General features: G+C 49.7%; 2 protein-coding genes across 3 annotated transcripts in view; one reads left to right on the top strand and one right to left on the bottom strand.

The window, feature by feature from the left end:
* The first annotated feature begins 92 nt into the window (after window positions 1-92).
* The window catches only part of LOC117876587 (zinc finger protein 665-like), a 25103-nt gene continuing 5458 nt past the window's right edge, over window positions 93-19737 (top strand). The window contains exons 1-3 of the mRNA XM_034768838.1: window positions 93-269; window positions 3272-3391; window positions 4032-5192. Of these exons, the coding sequence (XP_034624729.1) occupies window positions 107-269; window positions 3272-3391; window positions 4032-5192 (1444 nt within the window). The 5' untranslated portion in view covers window positions 93-106. The remainder of the gene's footprint in view (window positions 270-3271; window positions 3392-4031; window positions 5193-19737) is intronic.
* Window positions 9325-18626, bottom strand: LOC117876262 (zinc finger protein 135-like). Of its 2 annotated transcripts, none has more exons than XM_034768229.1 (3): window positions 18503-18626; window positions 17622-17739; window positions 9325-11916 (listed from the first exon to the last, which is right to left on the bottom strand). In XM_034768229.1, the coding sequence occupies exons 2-3, from the start codon at window positions 17698-17700 to the stop codon at window positions 10547-10549; spliced, it is 1449 nt and encodes a 482-aa protein (XP_034624120.1). In that variant the 5' UTR covers window positions 17701-17739; window positions 18503-18626; the 3' UTR covers window positions 9325-10546. The 2 variants fall into 2 exon arrangements, with proteins under 2 accessions (XP_034624120.1, XP_034624121.1); XM_034768230.1 differs by lacking the exon at window positions 18503-18626 and adding an exon at window positions 13572-13634 and having other exon boundaries at window positions 17622-17707.

The raw sequence follows: 19737 nt of genomic DNA, 5'->3' as shown, positions 1-19737 counted from the left end.
CAGAGGGGCAGCCGGACGGGTGAGCTACCCCTGCCCTGTTCTTGTGGCCCTTCCCTGGCTTATCAAGTGTTAACAAATCTGGATCCCAATCCCTGGGCACTCAGCCATGTGGGGTGTGAGCTTAAGGGGTCACCCAAAGCTGGACAGATGGGGCAGCCTGCCCCCTCCCTCCAAACTAGACTCAGCCACTCCTATCCAACCTAGGCCCAAACAGACCCTTCCTCCATTGGACAGGGGCTCAGACCCACATCCACCCTCTGCCTTTCAGAGTAAGTGTGCCAGAGCTATTTGCCAGCCAGACCCATTCCCCTTCCCCCAGAGCCTGCTCCCTGTCTGTCTATAACCCTGTGCCTTCCTGCTGTGCTGACACTGTGTCTCCTGGGAGATCAAGCAATGTTCCCCCCCACAAACACACACACACACACACTCCGCGCTTCCCATCAGACCCCCCATGTCAGGGCAGACCCTGTCTCAGCTGACCGGCTATTCCTGGCTCTGGGGGGAAATGAGGTCTAGTGGGTGGGGAGGGGAATGGAACTCAGGACTCCTGGGTTCTCTTTGCGGAGCGGGGAGTGGAGTCTAGTTGGTTAGAGCGGGGGGCCTGGGTTTTATTCCCAGCTGTGGCAGCCATAACCCATGGGCTGCCTCTGATATTGTACCACCCTGGCGCCTCTGTGCCCCCTGCCCCTGGTTCAAATCCTCCCCCCAGAGTCTCCCTCCTATTTTACATCTCCGTTCCCCGGCGAGCCGGGGCATGAATGGGTTAAAGACACCAAGCTCCTGGAGTGGAGCCTGAAGCAGGGAGGGGGACGGGATAGCGGAGGGACCTTCCTGTGCCAGCCCCGAGCACCTGGGTCCCGAGCCCCGCTCCCCTCCCCGCCAGTGTGTGCGCGCAGGGCGAGCCCCAGTCTGCAGCCCCCGGGGGATCGCCCCGGCCCGGCGGTGAGTAGGGGCGCGGGGAGAGGCGGCCACGGCAGGGAGGGAAACAGCAGCAGAGGCAGGAAATTGCACCGCAGGGCTGGGTGGGATCGGAGCCGAACCGCGGCTGGGACCGGAGACCCCCCAGCCCGGTAGCCCCGGGGTTTGTGCTGCAGGCGAGGGCCTGCCCTGCCCGGGGGGAGTGGCTGTGCTAGCGATGATCCCGGGTGTGGGCTGACTTACGCTGTGGGGAGGAAGTGTAGGGGCAGCCCAGCTGTGGAGAAGGCATGAAGGAGGGGGCCTGGTGTCTGGTGGAGCAATGATTCCCTCTCCAGGGAGCCACCTGTTCCCTGGCCACACAGTCTACCAAGGGTGAGTTAGTTTGTGGTGTGGGAGCTGGAGCTGGGACTCACCCAACTCCTCTAGATGTCCACATGGTGGGAACAGCAGCTGGGCTGGCACTGAGGGCCCTCAGTGACCTGTTAGTGGGGCTTCTGCTTTTGGGGTTCACTAACTTCAGTTTTTTGGATGTTATTTTTAACAATTTTTGAGTTCTGTGTAGATATCCAAAAACCGGGGGGGTTCAGGGCTTTCTCTTTGTATATAGTGTAATGAGTAATCTATTTGCTCTGGACCCTTGTGCGCTTTTACTTAGCACCATTTCAAACAGCACTAGGTTAGAGCACACTAGGGAGCTTCTAATGCACACCAGCAGGATCCCTGTGGCCCAATTAATGCTCAACACATTCGTTCATTTGAGAAATCATACTCCTGTAGTGCACATTACTGCTCCGTCTAGACAAGCCCTTATAACACTTCCAATGTTTGATTTCTTTTCTTTGTATTGGGGTGTGTTGTGGGTGTTTATCAGCTAAAATCTAAAATCAGATGCCTTACCCATTAGCCATGCCCTGGGCATCCTGTGCCCAAGTAATGCCAATTTAGGAGGACATTATGTCTCTTGTGATATGCAATGTAGCTGTGTTGGTCCTAGGATATCAGAGAGACAAAGTGGGTGAGGTAAGATCTTTTATCTGGGGTTGTCAAATGATTAACAAAATAATTACAATTAATCATGAGATTTAAAAAATAGTCACGATTAATCACAGTTTTAATCGCAGTGTTAAACAATAATAGAATATCAATTTAAATTTATTATAAATATTTTTGGATGTTTTTCTACATTTTCAAACATACCGATTTCAATTACAACGCAAAATACAAAGTGTAGAGTGTTCATAGTGCTCACTTTATATTATTTTTCAGTTCACCTCATACAAGTACTGTGGTGCAATCTCTTTATTGTGAAAGTGCAATTTACAAATGTAGAATTATTTTTTTACATAAACTACACTCAAAAACAAAACAATGTAAAACTTCAGAGCCTACAAGTCCACTCAGTCCTATTTCTTGTTCAGCCAATCGCTCAGACAAACAAGTTTGTTTACATTGACAGGACATAATGCTGCCCGCTTCTTAATTACGTCACCTGAAAGTGAGAACAGGCGTTCGCATGGTACTGTTGTAGCTGGCGCTGCAAGGTATTTATGTGTCAGATATGCTAAACATTAGTATGCCTCTTCATGCTTCGACTTGTAGGTTCTAAAGTAATAATAATAATTCTACATTTGTAAGTTGCACTTTCACAATAAAGAGATTGTGCTATAGTACTTGTATGAAGTGAACTGAAAAATACCATTTCTTCTGTTTATCTTTTTTACAGTGCAAATATTTGTAATCAAAAATACTAATATAAAGTGAGCCCTGTACACTTTGTATTCTGTGTTGTAATTGAAATCAATATATTTGAAAATATAGAAAAAATCCAGAAATATTTATAATACATTTAAATTGGTATTCTATAATTGTTTAACAGTGCGATTAAAAGAGTGATTAATCATGACTATTTTTAAATCTAGTTAATTTGTTTTCTGTTAATTGCTTGCATTGACTGCAATTAATTGACAGCCCTACTTTTATTGGACAGAACTTGTGACACAGGCATTGGCTGAGTGCTGGACAAGGACTCCGAACTCCTGGGTTCGATTCATGGTTCTGCTATAGACCTTGGACAAATCACTTTTCCTCTTTGGGCCTCAGTTCATACTCCTGCACTTTGTCTATTTAGAGTAGACAGTAGTATGCTTTTCAGGGCAGGGAGTTTCTTCCACTGCGTGCCCATACAGCACCCCGGGCAACAGAGCCCCAAACTCGGTCACTGGTTGCTCGTGCGGGTCCCTGGCACAATGGGGCCCTGATCTCTGCTGGGATTTCTAGGTGCTACTGTTGCTAGTGACAGTAAGAAGTTCTCAGTGCTGTGATAATCTCCAATGCCTCCTCTCTGCTGTTCCAGGGGCAGGCGTCCCCATTCCCAAACCCGACCTCGTGTCCCACATGGAGCCATGGGAAGAGCTGCAAGTCCCAGACCCCCAGTGCTCCAAGGAACAGGAGATGCCAAGAGGCGCCCAAGAAGGTGAGGGTACTCGGAGACCATCTGTGAGGGACCACCCTTTGATTTCACTCCTGGCACTCCAGCAGGTGAATAAAGAGGAGAGGGTAGCTAACTCCCTCATCTTCCATGCTAGGCAGGCTTAGCTTCCTTGAGACACCCCCAGCTCTGGAGATCCAGGGAGGCAGTTTCTCCCCCTTAACCAACATGCAAAACCAGTCTTTCAGGAAGTGTGCATCTCTTTAACCCCCCGCTCCCCTTCAGTCTCTCACTGTCCCCTCCCCACTTCATGGGGGCGGGGGTGATTCAGACACAGATCCTCAAAGGTTCCCATTGATTTCAGTAGAAGTTAGGAGTTTGAAGTACCTTTGAGGATCTGGATCTCAGCCCTAGGAAGGTGGGTCTGGCCCACCAGAGGTGGGAGGGCAGAGGTAGCTAGTCCTGGGTGTGCATCTCAAGAGCTCTGACCTGGGCTATTGTCCAGCCACGGTTCCTGACTGCCAGGATATGGAACTGACCCGATAGATGCTGCAGTAACCCTCCGTACATCAGGGAGACAAACATCTAGAGCAGCCATAGATTATTACAGGCCACTCCTGATCCGCCCCCGGCACCTCCTCTGGGGGTCAGTGCAGCAATGACTCCCATCTGGCTCATCTTCCAGGTGCCGAGATCCCGCGTAGAAGCAAGGAAGAGACTTTGCAGCATGAAAGGGAAGCAGCCAGATGCAAAGGGAATGTGTCCTGTAGACCCAAGGGGGGCGATGGCTGGGTGGAAGGGCAGCAGGATCCCGGACCTCCGGGTTCCATTTGCGTGAAGAGTGGCATGAGCGACGGGTCAGTGGGTGGCACCCCAAGCCCCATCGCCTGCCCCATGTGCGGGAAGGGCTTCAGCCGCAGGTCGAACCTCACGAAGCACCAGCGGGTCCACACAGGGGAGCGTCCCTTCTGCTGCACCCAGTGTGGGAAATGCTTCACTCAGAGCTCCAACCTCTGCCGGCACCAGAGCCTCCATGCAGCGGGTGAGGGGCCCTGGTCCTGCCCCGAGTGTGGGGAGAGCTTCACAGGGAGCGCGGGGCTGGCCAGGCACCGAAGAACACATGCTGTAGGGGAGAGATCCCACTACTGCCACCAATGTGGGAAAGGCTTTGCTAGCCACTCACTTTTGACCATTCACCGGCGCAGCCACTCGGGGGAGCGGCCGTTCTCATGTGCTCAGTGCGGGCGCAGCTTTGACCGCAGCTCCCTACTGGTGGAGCACCAGCGCACCCACACCGGGGAGCGCCCCTACCGCTGCCACCAGTGCAGCCAGGGCTTCACCCGCGCCACCCACCTCAGCCGGCACCAGCTAATCCACCGTGGCGAGCGACCTCACGGCTGCCCCGAGTGTGGCCGGCGCTTCCGGCTCCGGGCTGCGTTAGTCAAGCACGTGCGGAGCCACACAGGGGAGCGACCTTACAAGTGTGCTGAGTGTGGGGCGTGCTTCGCCAGTGTCTCCTCCCTGGCCCGGCACCGCCGGAGCCACGCCGGTGAGAAGCCCCACCACTGCCCCGATTGTGGCAAGAGATTTGGGCAGAGCACTGCCTTCGCTGAGCACTGCCGCACCCACACTGGGGAGCGCCCCTACCGCTGCCTGGAGTGTGGCCGCGCCTTCGCTGGCAGCTCCAACTTCATCCGGCACCAGAGAATCCACACCGGGGAGCGGCCCTACCAGTGCCAGGACTGCGGCCGTACCTTCCGGGTCAGCTCCAACCTAGCCAGGCACCAGAGGACTCACCACCTTACTGAGTGTGGAGATACTCCCTTGCTGGGACGGGCAGGACAGAGCTAGGGTCACTGGGGACGTAGGCCTAGGTGGAGCTGAAGGCGGGCGGGGGAGGGGGTTGGTTGGGGCTGGGGCCATGGCAGGTGTGAGCTGAGATGGTCAGGGCACAAGGCAAGAGCAAGTGGCTGGTGGCTGGATTCTCTGCACCCCTGAGCCAAGCAGAACCCCATGGAGCAGGATCAGATGGCTTAGATCAGAGCTCACCAGGGAAGGTGGTTCCTGCATCTTGCCGCACCAGTCCTCTCTTCCCCGCCTTGGTGCTGAACTCTCCGTCCAGTAGGAAGCGCCGTCTCCTAAACGCTCCTCCCACCAGTACCACCAATTTAGGCTAGGCCTGCTGGGGCAGAGCTCTCTCCTTTCATCATCCCAAGGAAGATAGGGCCCATGTTGGCCCCTGGCTCCAGTCTGCTTCTAACAGGGCTGCGCCATGGCGACAAACTCACAGGTGCCCCAGGGGAGTGGCCCTTCTTTGCTGTATAGACCAGCATCAGGCAGGCTGGACCTGCCCTCAGGGCTGCAGTTCACCCAGGGGTCTATGCCACCTCCCACCCCAAGCCAATGCCACTTGAGGCTGGACTATGCAGCAGGTTTGTTTATATTAAAAACAAAAGCCCACGGCCCGTTGTTGTGTTTTTGTTGTTACCAGGTTAAACCTGGGGTCAGCCGACACACTGAGCCCCGGAGCGGCCTACTGAGCCATGCTCATCCTAGTTGCACTTTATGTCACGCCCTCCTAAACTGCACTCCCCCCTGGAGTCTCTGTGGCTGGCGGCCCTGCCTGCAGACTCAGCAGACCTTGGCTTTCTCGAGGGTTAGCTCTGAAATCTGGAAGGACCCTGCGCTCCAAACCAAAGTCCTCAATCCCAGAGCCCCCTGGGCCAGAGGGGGGCTGGCCGCTCCTGAGAACCCTGCACTTGGCTCTTCTGTAACGAAAGAGTCACAAAGCTCAGAGAGAACAGAACCCAATTGAAGATCGAGGTATAACTGCTCACCACATTTGTGGTCAGGAAAGAATTTCCCCCCAAGTCATGCTGGCAGGGAGGGCGCACACCATTCCTGGAAGTACTGGAATATCCAGCACTCTGGGGAGGTGTGAGTGACTACACTATCTCCCCCCAACTCTAACCCACTAGACCCCACTTCCTTCACAGAGCTGGGGATAGAAACCAGGAGTCCTGACTCCCCCTTTCCGATCCCCCCTTCTAACTCACTAGACCCCATTTCCTTCCCAGAGCTGGGAATAATTGGCTCAATGGAGATGGGGTCTGCTCCTGAAATGGGAGCTGTGACAGGGAGCATTTGTGGAGGGTTGCTCTTTCAGGGAAACAGTGTCAGCATAGCAGGAAGGCAGTGTTATAGATGGGGTGGGGAGCTAGCTTCGAGGGTCTCTGGGGTGCGGGTGGGGTCCGGCTGGCACATAGCTCTGGCACATTCACTCTGAACAGCTGTGGGGGAGATCTGGGTCTGAGCCCCATTCCAACGGGGGAAGGATCTGTTTGTTCTGAGGTTGGAAGGGAGCAGCTGAATCCAGTCTGGATGATGTTGCTACAGGGAGGGGACAAGCTGCCCACATGTCAGACCCAGGAGACCAGTTATGATGTATTGGGAACCTGAGCTGGAGATGCCTGAGAATTCACTGCATCTGACAGCTCACTGTATGGATCACAACTGCACAGACATTCCTGTACCGCTTACTCCCATCCCTAGACTGGGAATCGAACCCAAGAGTTCTGACTCTGCCCCCCTCACCACCGCCACATTCTCTCAGTAGCTTTGACAGCGTGGTCTAGCGGCAAGACACTGGCCTGGGAATGAAACCTGCTGAGCTGAGCATTGAAGGGATTGTGAATCAGACTGTTTAAACCTTTTTTGTTCTTTTGGGAAATCAAATGACTGAGCAGCAGTTTGGAGAAAAGATGTCGGAGTTAAAATTGTGAAACAATAACAAAAACCACCAAAGAAAGAAAGAAACAAATAAAAACTTGACCCAGAACCAGGACTAAAATGCAGGGAATTGCTTATTGAAATGGCAAGTCTTATCAATGGAATAAAGAGAAAAAAGAAACACACGAGTAACTGAAACAGAGAGGATTTATGGCCAGGTGCAAATGAAGGAGGGACTGAAAAAGATGTTACAAAGGAAAAAAAGTGTGGAAGAGGGTTTGGCAAGTAGAACACAGTAAGGTCTCCAAATGCAGCGTGGTAATGTCCAAGTCTCACCTCCTCATGAGATTAAGGTTGCCAATTTTGGTTGAACACATTCCTGGAGGTATCATCACATGACATTATCTTTAATTAAAGATGAATCTTTAATTCTTGGAGACTCCAGGACAATCCGGGAACATTGGCAACCCTACATCAGATGCTAGCAGTTGTTGCTAAACCCACAGATAAATATAACACATGACGGGCAGAGGTAAGGTTAATCACAAATATCCCTTAATTTGCTGCATCATTGTAGAGTCCTTGAGTTAAAAGCAAAATTCATCCTCCAGGGCAGAGTTAAGGTCATGAGTGCACATCCCTCTATTTCTGATGGTGGTGTTAGAATCCTGTAGCTAAAAGTGAACAAATACCCCCGATAGGGAGGAGAGATAGCTCAGTGGTTTGAGCATTGGCCTACTAAACCCAGGGTTGTGAATTCAATCCTTGAGGGGGCTATTTAGGGATGCGGGGCAAAAATCTGTCTGGGGATTGGTCTTGCTTTGAGCAGGGGATTGGACTAGATGACCTCCTGAGGTCCCTTCCAACCCTGGTATTCTATGATATTTGGGAGTTTGGACTTAATCCCTTCTGCCAAGATTTTCAGAAGTGACTAGAGATTTTAAGGCTGTGCGCATCCCAGCTCAATACCTTAAAGGGGTCCTGATTTTGGGAGGAAAAGTGCTCAACGCTTTATTCAGAATCAGGCCCTTTTAAAGATGTCCCAAACTAGGTCACCTTTTAGGCCACAGAGGTCCAATCCTGAAAGGATCATAGCAATGACGGCTTCTATCAACACTTCACAAGAAGCAGCCAGGTGCTGGATACATCTGAGAAGAGGTTCACAGGTGTCTCTAAAGTGGCGCCTAATAAATACGGAGGATTCAGGAAAGAAGAGTTTAACCCAAACATTGTCTAAATTGGGATTTCTGCTGATTGCAGCTGCTCGTCATGTACCTGTCCCAATGTAAACCCCTAGGGAAGACTATGGAAATCACTACTTCTATTGATGCAGCTGATGTCTTGAATCGGGGCAGATTTCCAGCATACAAAAGATCTTGAAATCCCCTCAGGAAATCTGATCTAGAACTGGTTACAATATTTTTGAGAAAGAAAGAAACATTTTATTTTCAAATCACAATTTCGGTCTGGATTTTAAAAAAAAGTTTTCAATTTGGGGATTTTGGGGTTATTTTCTCCCCTTTTTTCCTCACTGCAAATGATGGGTGAAAGTAGAAGTGAGACAGAAAGTGTGTTTGATGCGAGGAGAGCAAAGCAAAAAAATCCAATTTGAAATTAAACAGAAATGTGCATTTTGTAATCACCAGTCAAAATGTTTTGTTGAAAATAACGTTTTCATGAGAAAAACTCAATTTTTCACTAAACTTCATTTTTTGCTGGGAATATGTTTTGCTTACAAAATGTCAATTCACTCTAATTAATTTAATCCCATTGAATTTAGAAACCAAATTCTCTTCAACTCCTTTGAAAAATCCCAGCTGGGAAGTCTAACTCCTAACATCCAAATCCAAGTGGAGGAGTCCTAACAACAGTAGCCCAGACTTTAACAAAATACTTCCCGAAGGGCAGAGTTAAGGTTATTAATGGCTATCCCTTAATTTGTGATACTGTTGTTAGAATCCTGTAGTTAACAAAGTTTTTTGCCTGGTGAAGAAAAACCTTTCCTTGGTTTTTATTTTTTGTTTTGTGTTGTAACAAATAAAACAAAAAGGGTAGGTTGTTATTTCTAATCTTCCCTAAGTACTATTTTTAAGTGTTGGTTTTCTAAAAAAATAAACACACAAAAGTTTTGGGAAAAGAATGGAGGAAAATGTTACTTTTCATATTACATATATAAAAACAGGGAGGTTTCAATCAAATAGGAGCAATTGTGTGACACTTCCAAAAAGGCTTGAAAAGCAAGGAGCCAATTCCATCGTGATGTGTTGTTTATTCTTGTATATCCAACCCATGGGTTCTCAGCCCCCAAAGGTGATTATTACAGGATCTGAAGGAATTTGGGCACGTGACTGTCTTCCAAAGCTGATCAGATGCTGGCCATCCAAAGACTTTTAGGTGGGAAATGTCATCCTGTCCCGTCCCATCCCCCTGGTCTTTTGTTGTTGTTGTTAACACATTTTTTTTCCCCTAGAAATTTCCATGGCATGGAAAAGTTGGTGGGGTTCATTGAAAAATACCTGGAAACTGTTTGGGTTTTGGGAACCCAAATTTTCTCAGCTTTAGGTTTGTTGACAAAAACCCTGAACATTTTCCACAAAAGTTTAGATGAAAAATTTCAAGGAAACACATTTTTCCCAACTCTGTTTTCATTAAAACATTTCATGGGGACAAACAAATCATTTCCTGACCAGCTCTTGTCCGTTAGTCCCAACCCCAATGCATGATGCGATGCTACCCTGAGCTAAAGGGGTAACTCCCTCAGCTGTGAGTGAGCAGTGGGTATTGTAATAGCCAGGGCTGTGCACTAGAGGGAGACATGGCCACAGGCATTAAGCCAATGAATTACACCTTAGCCTTAGAATCCTGGCTATAAATTCAGCCTCTGGTGGATTCCTAAACCCTTCACAATTGTGAGACACATGAACAAATTCCACCAACTCCACTGGGATTGGAGTGGGTTCACAAATATCTCCAAAATTTAACCCCAGCAGCATGGCCACTCTAAGCATTCAAAAATCACAAGCCAGCCCCCAGAATAATCATGGCTTAAAACCATCATGAGAGGTTGGAAATCGTAAATGGAAGGGTCTGTTTAGTCACGATTCTGAGCCAGTTGGAGTAATTTTCCCAGCTTTTCTCCCCAACCATGAGGATCAGAAAATGACTTTTTTAAAAAGCTGAGATCTTCCAATAGTCACATGACTTTGTGTGTGTGTGTGGGGGGGGGGGGAAATATCACCAACAATTTCGATTACAAGAAAAAAAGTGTCTTGTTCCAGAACCAAATTGACTTAGTGAAACTGTTTTTCTTTCTGTTCCTTGATCAGCTGTAGCACTAAACCTGCTCCCTGTCCCTCTCTAGTGGCTGGATAAAGGATTACAAGTCTGTATCACCCTCTTGGCCCGGTAACTCAAGCAACAGAGGAGTCCCGGGTTCAATCCCCACCCAGGGCAGCCAGGGACTGGAGGGGCTTAGTTAGCAGGTCGGGAGGGGAGTTCGTTATCGCCATCGTCCACCACAATAATAGTGGCATGGAGCTTCCGGTGCTGCGCCAGCTGTGAGGGAAAGCAGAACCCTTTGCCACATTGGTGGCAGCGGTGGGGCCGCTCACCAGTGTGGATGGCCTGGTGTTGCACCAGGTTGGAGCTCTGGGCAAAGGCGCGGCCACACTGCCCACAGGCAAAGGGCCGCTCACCGCTATGGGTTAGTTGGTGCTTGCGCAGCACTTTGCCATCAGCGAAGCCCTTGCCGCAGTGGTGGCAGCGGTAGGGCCGCTCCCCACTGTGCAGCCGCTGGTGCCTCAAGAAGCTGGAGCTATCACTGAAGGCCCGGCCACATTTGGGGCACTTGTATGGGCGCTCCCCAGTATGGGTGCGCAGGTGCTGCGTCAGGTTGGAGCTCTGGGCAAATGCCTTGCCGCACTGGTGGCAGTGGTGGGGTTTCTCACCAGTGTGGACTCGCTGATGCTGTGTGAGGTGGGAACTCATGCTGAAAGTCTTCCCACACTCAGTGCACCGGAAGGGCCGCTCCCCAGTGTGGATCCTCAGGTGCTTGAGGAGTGGGGAGCGGTCCACAAAGCCCTTGTGGCACTGGGGACAGCGATGGGGGTTGTCAGGGCTGTGCAGCCGTTGGTGCTTGGCCAACTGGGAGCGCAGACAGAACCCCTTCCCGCACTGTGGGCAGATGAAAGGCTTCTCCGCCAGGTGGGTCTTCTGGTGCTGCGTCAGGTTGGAGCTCTGGCTGAACCCTTTGCCACACTGGTGGCAGCGGTGGGGTTTTTCGCCAGTGTGGGTGTACCGGTGCTCGATCAGGTGTGCCCGACGGCCGAATGCCCTCCCACAGTCAGGGCAGCAGTAAGGTCGCTCCCCAGCATGGGTGCGTCGGTGCTGGGCCAGCCGGGAGCTGTCGGCGAAGCCGCGTCCACAGCTGGGGCAACTGTAGGGGCGCTCACCTGTGTGGGTACGGGCATGCTTGGTGAGTGACGAGCTGTCCACAAAGCCTTTGCCACACTGCGGGCAGGTGTAGGGGCGCTCTCCTGTATGGGTCCGGCCGTGCTTAACTAGGGACGAGCTGTCAGCGAAGCCTTTGCCGCAGTCGGCACAGCGGTAAGGGCGCTCACCCGTGTGCATGCGCCGGTGCTGCACCAGGTGTGAGGGCCAGGTGAAGGCTTTGCCACAGTCAGCACAGTTGTAGGGTTTCCCTGAGTTGGCAGTGGGGAGCGTCATCGGCGGCCATTCCCGGTCGGGGCTGGGGGACAACTCCCACTCGGACCCGCCTGACAGCGCCCCATCCTCCGGGCCAGGACTCCTCTCCTTGTCCCCGCTCTGCGCCTCGTTGCCAGCTGGAACGACATGGAAACAGATTACCACTCACTGGGCTGAAAAACCATCTCCCAACCCACCCTCTAGAGACGGAGCTGGCTGGGAGCCAATGTCCCAGCACGACACGCAGGCTAGGAGAGGTATCATGGGTTGAAATCCAGGATGTGCTGGGTTTATGAGGCATGCATTTTTAACAGTGAGAGTAATCAACCATAGGGACAACCTACCAAGGGTTGTGGCGGATTCTCCATGACAAGTTTTAAAGCAAGTGTGGAGGTTTTTCTAAAAGATCCGGCCTAGTTCAAACAGGAATTAACTCAGGGAAGTTCTCTGGCCTGTGTGATACAGCACAACAGACTAGATAATCACAGTGGTCCCTTCTAGCCTTGGAATCCATGATTCCATGGACTACAATGGGGCCAGGACTTCGCCTGTGGATGTCAAGGCCGAAGAGCCCATTGTGCCCATCCAGTTGGCCTCCTGTGTAACCCAGGCCAGAGAACTTCACCCAGTATCAAGGTCCTTGGCTGTATAACTTCATAGATTCCAAGGCCACAAGAGACTGTTGTGATCATCTCGTCTGACTTCCTGTATAACACAGGTCAGAGACCTGCCCCCAAATCTTTCCTCGGGCAGAGCTTTTAGAAAAACATCTAAACTTGATTTTAAAACTGTCAGGGATGGAGAATCCACCACGACCCTTTTGGAAATTGTTCCAGTGGTTCATTACTCTCAACGTTAAAAATGTACCCCTTACTTCCAGTCTGAATTTGTCTAAGCTTCATATCGTAGGAATAATCGAAACGTGGTGGAACGGTAGTCATGACTGGAGTACAGGTATGGAAGGGTATGTGCTGTTTAGGAAGGACCGGAACAAAGGCAAAGGTGGGGGATTGGCATTGTATGTCAATAATGAGGTAAACTGTAAAGAAATAATAAGTGATGGAATGGCTAAGACGGAGTCTGTCTGGGCAATAGTCACACTGGGTAAAAGAACTACTAGAGCCTCCCCTGGGATAGTGCTTGGGGTGTGCTATAGACCGCCGGGATCTAGCCTGGATATGGACAGAGAACTCTTTCATGTTTTTAGGGAAGTAAATACTAATAGGAACTGTGTAATCATGGGAGACTTTAACTTCCCGGATATAGACTGGGGAACAAATGCTAGTAACAATAATAGGGCTCAGATTTTCCTAGACGTGATAGCTGATGAATTCCTTCATCAAGTAGTTGCTGAACCGACGAGGGGGGATGCCATTTTAGATTTGGTTTTGGTGAGTAGTGAGGACTTCGTTGAGGAAATGGTTGTAGGGGACAACCTGGCTCGAGTGATCATGAGCTAATTCGGTTTAAACTAAATGGAAGGATTAACAGAATTAAATCGGAGACTAAGGTTTACGATTTCAAAAGGGCTAACTTTAATAAATTAAGGAGACTAGTTAGGGAAGTGGATTGGACTAACATATTTATGGATCTAAAGGCGGAAGGCACCTGGGATTATTTCAAGTTGAAGTTGCAGGAGCTGTCGGAGGCCTGTATCCTGAGAAAGGGAAAACGGTTCGTGGGCAGGAGATTTAGACCGAGCTGGATGAGCAAGCGTCTCAGAGGGGTGATTAAGAAAAAACAGAAAGCGTACAAGGAGTGGAAGATGGGAGGGATCAGCAAAGAAACCTACCTTATTGAGGTCAGAGCATGTAGAGATGGAGTGAGAAAGGCCAAAAGCCGTGTAGAGTTGGACCTTGCGAGGGGAATTAAAACCAATAGTAAGAGGTTTTATAGACATATAAATAAGAAGAAAACAAAGAAAGAAGAAGTGGGACCGCTTAAGACTGTAGATGGAGTGGAGATTAAGGATAATCTAGGCATGGCACAATGTCTAAACAAATATTTTGCATCGGTCTTTAATGAGGCTAATGAAGGGTTTAGGAATAGTGGCAGCGTGACGGATGGGAAGAAAGGAGCGGGGGTTGACATTACCGTATCCGAGGTAGAAGCCAAACTCGAACAGCTTAATGGGACTAAATCGGGCGGACCGGATGATCTTCATCCGAGAATATTAAAGGAATTGGCGCGAGAAATTGCAAGCCCATTAGTGATAATTTTTAATGAATCGGTAAACTCGGGGGTGGTACCGTTTGACTGGAGAATAGCTAATCTGGTTCCTATTTTCAAGAAGGGGAAAAAAAGTGACCCAGGTAACTACAGGCCTGTTAGTTTAACATCTGTAATATGCAAGGTCTTGGAAAAAAATTTGAAGGAGAGAGTAGTTAAGGACCTTGAGGTCAATGGCAATTGGGACAAATTACAACACGGTTTTACGAAAGGTAGATCGTGCCAAACCAACCTGATCTCCTTCTTTGAGAAAGTAACAGATTTTTTAGATAAAGGAAATGCGGAGGATCTAATATACCTCGATTTCAGCAAAGCGTTTGATACGGTACCGCATGAGGAATTATTGGTTAAATTGGAAAAGATGGGGATCGATATGAAAATCCAGAGGTGGATAAAGAACTGGTTAAAGAGGAGACTGCAGCGGGTCGTACTGAAAAGTGAACTGTCAGGTTGGAGGGAGGTTACCAGTGGAGTTCCTCGAGGTTCGGTTTTGGGTCTGATTTTATGTAATCTATTTGTTACTGACCTCGGAACCGAATGTAGGAGTGTGCTGATAAAGTTTGCAGATGACACAAAGTTGGGAGGTATTGCCAATTCGGAGAAGGATCGGGATATCCTGCAGGGAGATTTGGATGACCTTGTAAACTGGAGTACTAGTAATAGGATGAAATTTAATAGTGAGAAGTGTAAGGTTATGCATTTAGGGATGACTAACAAGAATTTTAGTTATAAGCTGGGGACGCATCGGTTGGAAGTAACGGAAGAGGAGAAGGACCTCGGAGTCCTGGTTGATCGCAGGATGACTATGAGTCGGCAATGTGACGTGGCCGTGAAAAAAGCTAATGCGGTCTTGGGATGCATTAGGCGAGGTATTTCTAGTAGGGATAGGGAGGTGCTGGTTCCATTATACAAGGCACTGGTGAGACCTCATTTGGAGTACTGTGTGCAGTTCTGGTCTCCCATGTTTAAAAAGGATGAATTCAAACTGGAACGGGTACAGAGAAGGGCCACTAGGATGATCCGAGGAATGGAAAACCTGTCGTATGAAAGGAGACTCGAGGAGCTCGGTTTGTTTACCTTAACCAAAAGAAGGCTGAGGGGGGATATGATTGCTCTCTTTAAATATATCAGAGGGATAAATACCAGGGAGGGAGAGGAATTATTTCAGCTCAGTACTAATGTGGACATGAGAACAAATGGATATAAACTGGCCGTTGGGAAGTTTAGGCTTGAAATTAGACGAAGGTTTCTAACCATCAGAGGGGTGAAGTTCTGGAACAGCCTTCCGAGGGAAACAGTGGGGGCGAAAGACCTCTCTGGCTTTAAGATTAAGCTTGATAAGTTTATGGAGGGGATGGTTTGATGGGATAATGTGATTTTAGTCAATAGGTCAATAACGTGCCATCGCTGGTAATTAGTAACAATGGTCAATGATGGGATATTAAAAGTTACTACAGAGAACTTTTTCCGGAGGGTCTGGCTGGAGAATCTTGCCTGCATGCTCGGGGTTCAGCTGATCGCCATATTTGGGGTTGGGAAGGAATTTTCCTCCAGGGTAGATTGGCAGAGGCCCTGGAGATTTTTCGCCTTCCTCTGCAGCATGGGGCAGGGGTCGCTTGCTGGGCAGGGGTCACTTGCTGGAGGATTCTCTGCGACTTGAAGTCTTTAAATCATGATTTGGGGACTTCAACAGCTGAGTCAAGGGAGAGAATTATTCCAGGAGTGGGTGGGTTGGCTTTTGTGGCCTGCATCATGCGGGAGGTCAGACTAGATGATCATAATGGTCCCTTCTGACCTTAAAGTCTATGAGTCTATAACTTCCAACGATTGGATTGTGTTAGACCTTTCTCTGTCCCCATGTAGATACTTATAGACTGTGGTCAAGTCACCCCTTAACCTTCTCTTTATTAAATTCAATTGTTTGAGCTTCTGGAGTCTCTCACTATAAGGCAGGTTTCCTAATCCTTTAATCATTCTTGTGGCTCTTCTCTGAATCCCTCTCCAATTTTTAAGCATCTTGCTTGGATTGTGGACACCAGAACTGGACACAGAATTCTAAGAGCGGTTGGACCAATGACAAATACAGAGATAAAATAACCTCTCTGCTTCTATTAGAGATTCCCTTGTTTATGCATCCAAGGATTGCACTAGCCCTTTTGGCCACAGACCATGTTTACCAGGGAGGGGAATTAACCACTGGAACAGCTCCCCTAGGAATGGGGTGGATTCTCCAAGAGATGAGTACACATGGGGCAGAGAGATGAACATGGATGGAGATAGGCTGACAGGGTTAGAATCATAGAAGATTAGGATTGGAAGGGACCTCAGGAGGTCATCTAGTCCAACCCCCTGCTCAAAGCAGGACCAATCCCCAACTAAATCATCCCAGCCAGGGCTTTGTCAAGCCTGACCTTAAAAATCTCTAAGGAAGGAGATTCCACCACCTCCCTAGGGAACCCATTCCAGTGCTTCACCACCCTTCTAGTGAAAGTTTTTCCTAATATCCAACCTAGACCTCCCCCACTGCAACTTGAGACCATTAGTCCTTGTTCTGTCATCTGCTACCACTAAGAACAGTCTACATCCATCCTCTTTGGAACCCCCTTTAACTCGCCAATGTAGCCCAGTTTGTGAGTTGTGTACACTTCTATAACAATCACTGTTAGCATGATCTGCCAACCAATAATTAATTTAAGGCCAGCAGGGCCCATCATAACCACCCAGTCCACCCTCCAATGGCTATTAGCCAAGATGGTTAGAGATGCAACCCCATGCTCTGGGTGCCTCCAAACCTCTGACTGACAGAAGCTGGGACTGGACGACAGGGGATGGATCACTCAGTAAGTTGCCCTGTTCTGTTCATTCCCTCTGAAGCATTTGGCACCTGCCACTGTCGGAAGACAGGACACTGGGCAACATAGACCATTGGTCTGACCCAGTATGGCCATTCTTATGTTCTCCTGCCCAATGCAGGCCAGAGAATCTCCCCAGCAATTCCCTCCTCCACCCAGTAACTCCTGGCTGAACGACACATGTCTATTTAACTGGCGAAATGTGAGAAACGTTTAGTTTGACAAATCTGAGAATTCACAAGGCAGAACAAATTTATAATAAGGCTCCATTTATAAATGATTCTTAGATGTCTTGAAGAATGGTGACTGACTGGATAGAGTGTCCAGCAACTCACTAAGCTACTTAAACCCATGGAGTATAATTATTATTACTATTAGTGTGATTTATTTATATTACTGCAGCATTTAGGAGCCCACGTGGTGGACAAAGACCTCATTGTCCTAGCCCTATACAAACACCAAACAAAACCATCTACACACCTTGTAGTGCTTATAACCATCCACTACACACGCCTGTTCCACGCTGTGAACATCTGTGCCTCGTGGATTAACACTTTACCTGCCATTTATAAACAGAAGTGTGTCTGACTAAACAAATCCATCCCGAATGTCTCAGATTACTTATCCAGCTGGAGTCACAACTGACCCCTGCCACATTGATGTGGCAGCTGTTGGTTCCAGTGCCGAACTGGACGAGATGAGGCAGGACTGGATGGGCTCAGGGCATCTTGGGGAGCCAGGGTTAGTTAAGTGTCTCTCACCTGCAGAAGTGTCTGTAGGGACGCAGCTGTCACTGGAGCACTGGGGATCCAGCGTGCACGGCTTTACCTCTGGCTCCATCTAGGACTCACGACTGGTCTGGGGGGTGGAAATCCAGCCCTGAAGACAGAAAAGAGGGGCGACCAGGGCTGGGTTGAACAGCTGTTACAAAGGACGCTCTGTGAGTTTGAACTTCTTGCCTGGAGGGACATATGATTGCGGCACATGGCAAAAAGGGCCAGGAGACCCATGGGCACAGCATGGGGGTCCTGAAGACAAAACATCTGGGTGGAAGACGTGCTAATGTGACAGGCAGTGGGGATCAAACGAGGGATCTTTGGGGCCAGAGGTACCAGCCTCTACTGCCGGGGGCCTCATCCACACCTAAAAATTAGCTCGACCTAGCGGCATCGCTCAGGGCTGTGAAAAACGTCACGGGCTGTGCTGTGGTTAGGCCCAATACAGATGTGGCCAGGTCAAGGGGAGAAGTCTTCCTTGGTCCTAGCTACTGCCTGTGGGAGAGGTACATAAACTCCATCCCTTCCACTGCTGTAGGAAGCGCCTATGCTATGGAGTTACCAGGACAGCACCGTCCCTGTGCCCCTACAGTGTAGACACGGACATGCCCCGAGCTCCGCAGCAGGGGCTGGAACAGAGACTCTCTAGCGGGGACCCTGCGCGCTGCCCAGGGGCTAAGCAGAGAGACAAGGGGCGGGGGCGGTTATATCTTCTATAGGACCAGCTGGCAGGGAGGGGGGATCTCTCTGGTCCCAGGCACAGGGCAGCTCAGATCCCCGGCCCTGCGGCCGCTTCCTCCCGACAGCGATTTCCTCCCTCTGCAGCTGTTTCCCTCCCGCCCCGGAGCCGCGTCTGCCCCGCTCACCGCCCTGCCGGGGCCCGGGGCTGCAGCCGGGGACTGGCCCTGCGCACACACAGGCCGGGAGCCGGGCTGGGGACCCAAGTGTCGGTCGGGGCTGGCACAGGAAGGTCCCTCTAGTTATTACGTCCCCAACCCGGGCCGGCTTCTCCTGCTCAGATCTGGGGTGAGGAACTCGGTGGGTTTAACCCATCCCTCCCCAGACGTCAAGGGAGCGGATTTCTCTCCCTCTCGGGCCTCTGGCTGCCTGCGGGAGTGAGAGGCTGGGTCCACACAGATCACACAGGGTGTCAAGCTGCTTGGAGTGGCTCATCAACGTGGGTGCCAGCCTCAGGGCCGAGTGATGCAAACCAGGGCACAAACCCCAAACCGGTTGTGTGTTCTCTAACATAGATTTCACCAACCTAGTATCAAATGTGAACTCCTCCAGCGCTATAATAACTACTTTAACTGGAGTCACTGGCAGTTGCCATGGGCACTCGGTCTAGCTTGCCCCCCGGGCAAACCTGCTTTTGTGAGAGATGGTCCCTGACACCAAAAATTACAACAATATTCAGAAAAAAACGAGGAGTCCGGTGGCACCTTAAAGACTAACAGATGTATTTGGGCATAAACTTTCGTGGGTAAATTGTGGACACAGACTAACATGGCTACTCCCTGATACTTGACACAATATTCAGGTTACTCGCAGTCCCAAAGGACCAGTCACTTACCTCAGGTCAATTGCACCTTAGATCTTCCCCCAAAGACACCACTTGTGGCCAATCCTGTAATTAACTAAAGATTTATTAACTTAAAAAAGGAAACAGAGTTATTCACAAAGTTAAAGCAGGAAACTTACACCCACAGATGAGTTACCGTCTTAGGTTCCAAAAAGTACATAAGAACATAAGAACAGCCGTACTGGGTCAGACCAAAGGTCTATCTAGTCCAGTATCCTGTCCACTTGATGTTCCACTCCACAATGGTTTGTCTGGTGTCTATGGGCTTTCTTCTGTTGGGCAGGAGGTGACACCTCTCGTGGTAAACGAGTATTGCACACGTGGTAATGCTTGTCTCCTGACTGTGAGGGTTTCCAGTTTCATAGCAAGAAGCAACAGAGGGTCCTGTGGCACCTTTGAGACTAACAGAAGTACTGGGAGCATAAGTACTGGGAGCATAAGCTTTCGTGGGTAAGAACCTCACTTCTTCAGATGCAAGACTTGCATCTGAAGAAGTGAGGTTCTTACCCACGAAAGCTT

The sequence above is a fragment of the Trachemys scripta genome, chromosome 4 (genome assembly GCF_013100865.1).
Source record: "Trachemys scripta elegans isolate TJP31775 chromosome 4, CAS_Tse_1.0, whole genome shotgun sequence".
Taxonomy (NCBI): Eukaryota; Metazoa; Chordata; order Testudines; family Emydidae; genus Trachemys; species Trachemys scripta.
This window is presented reverse-complemented; position numbering and strand designations above follow the sequence as displayed.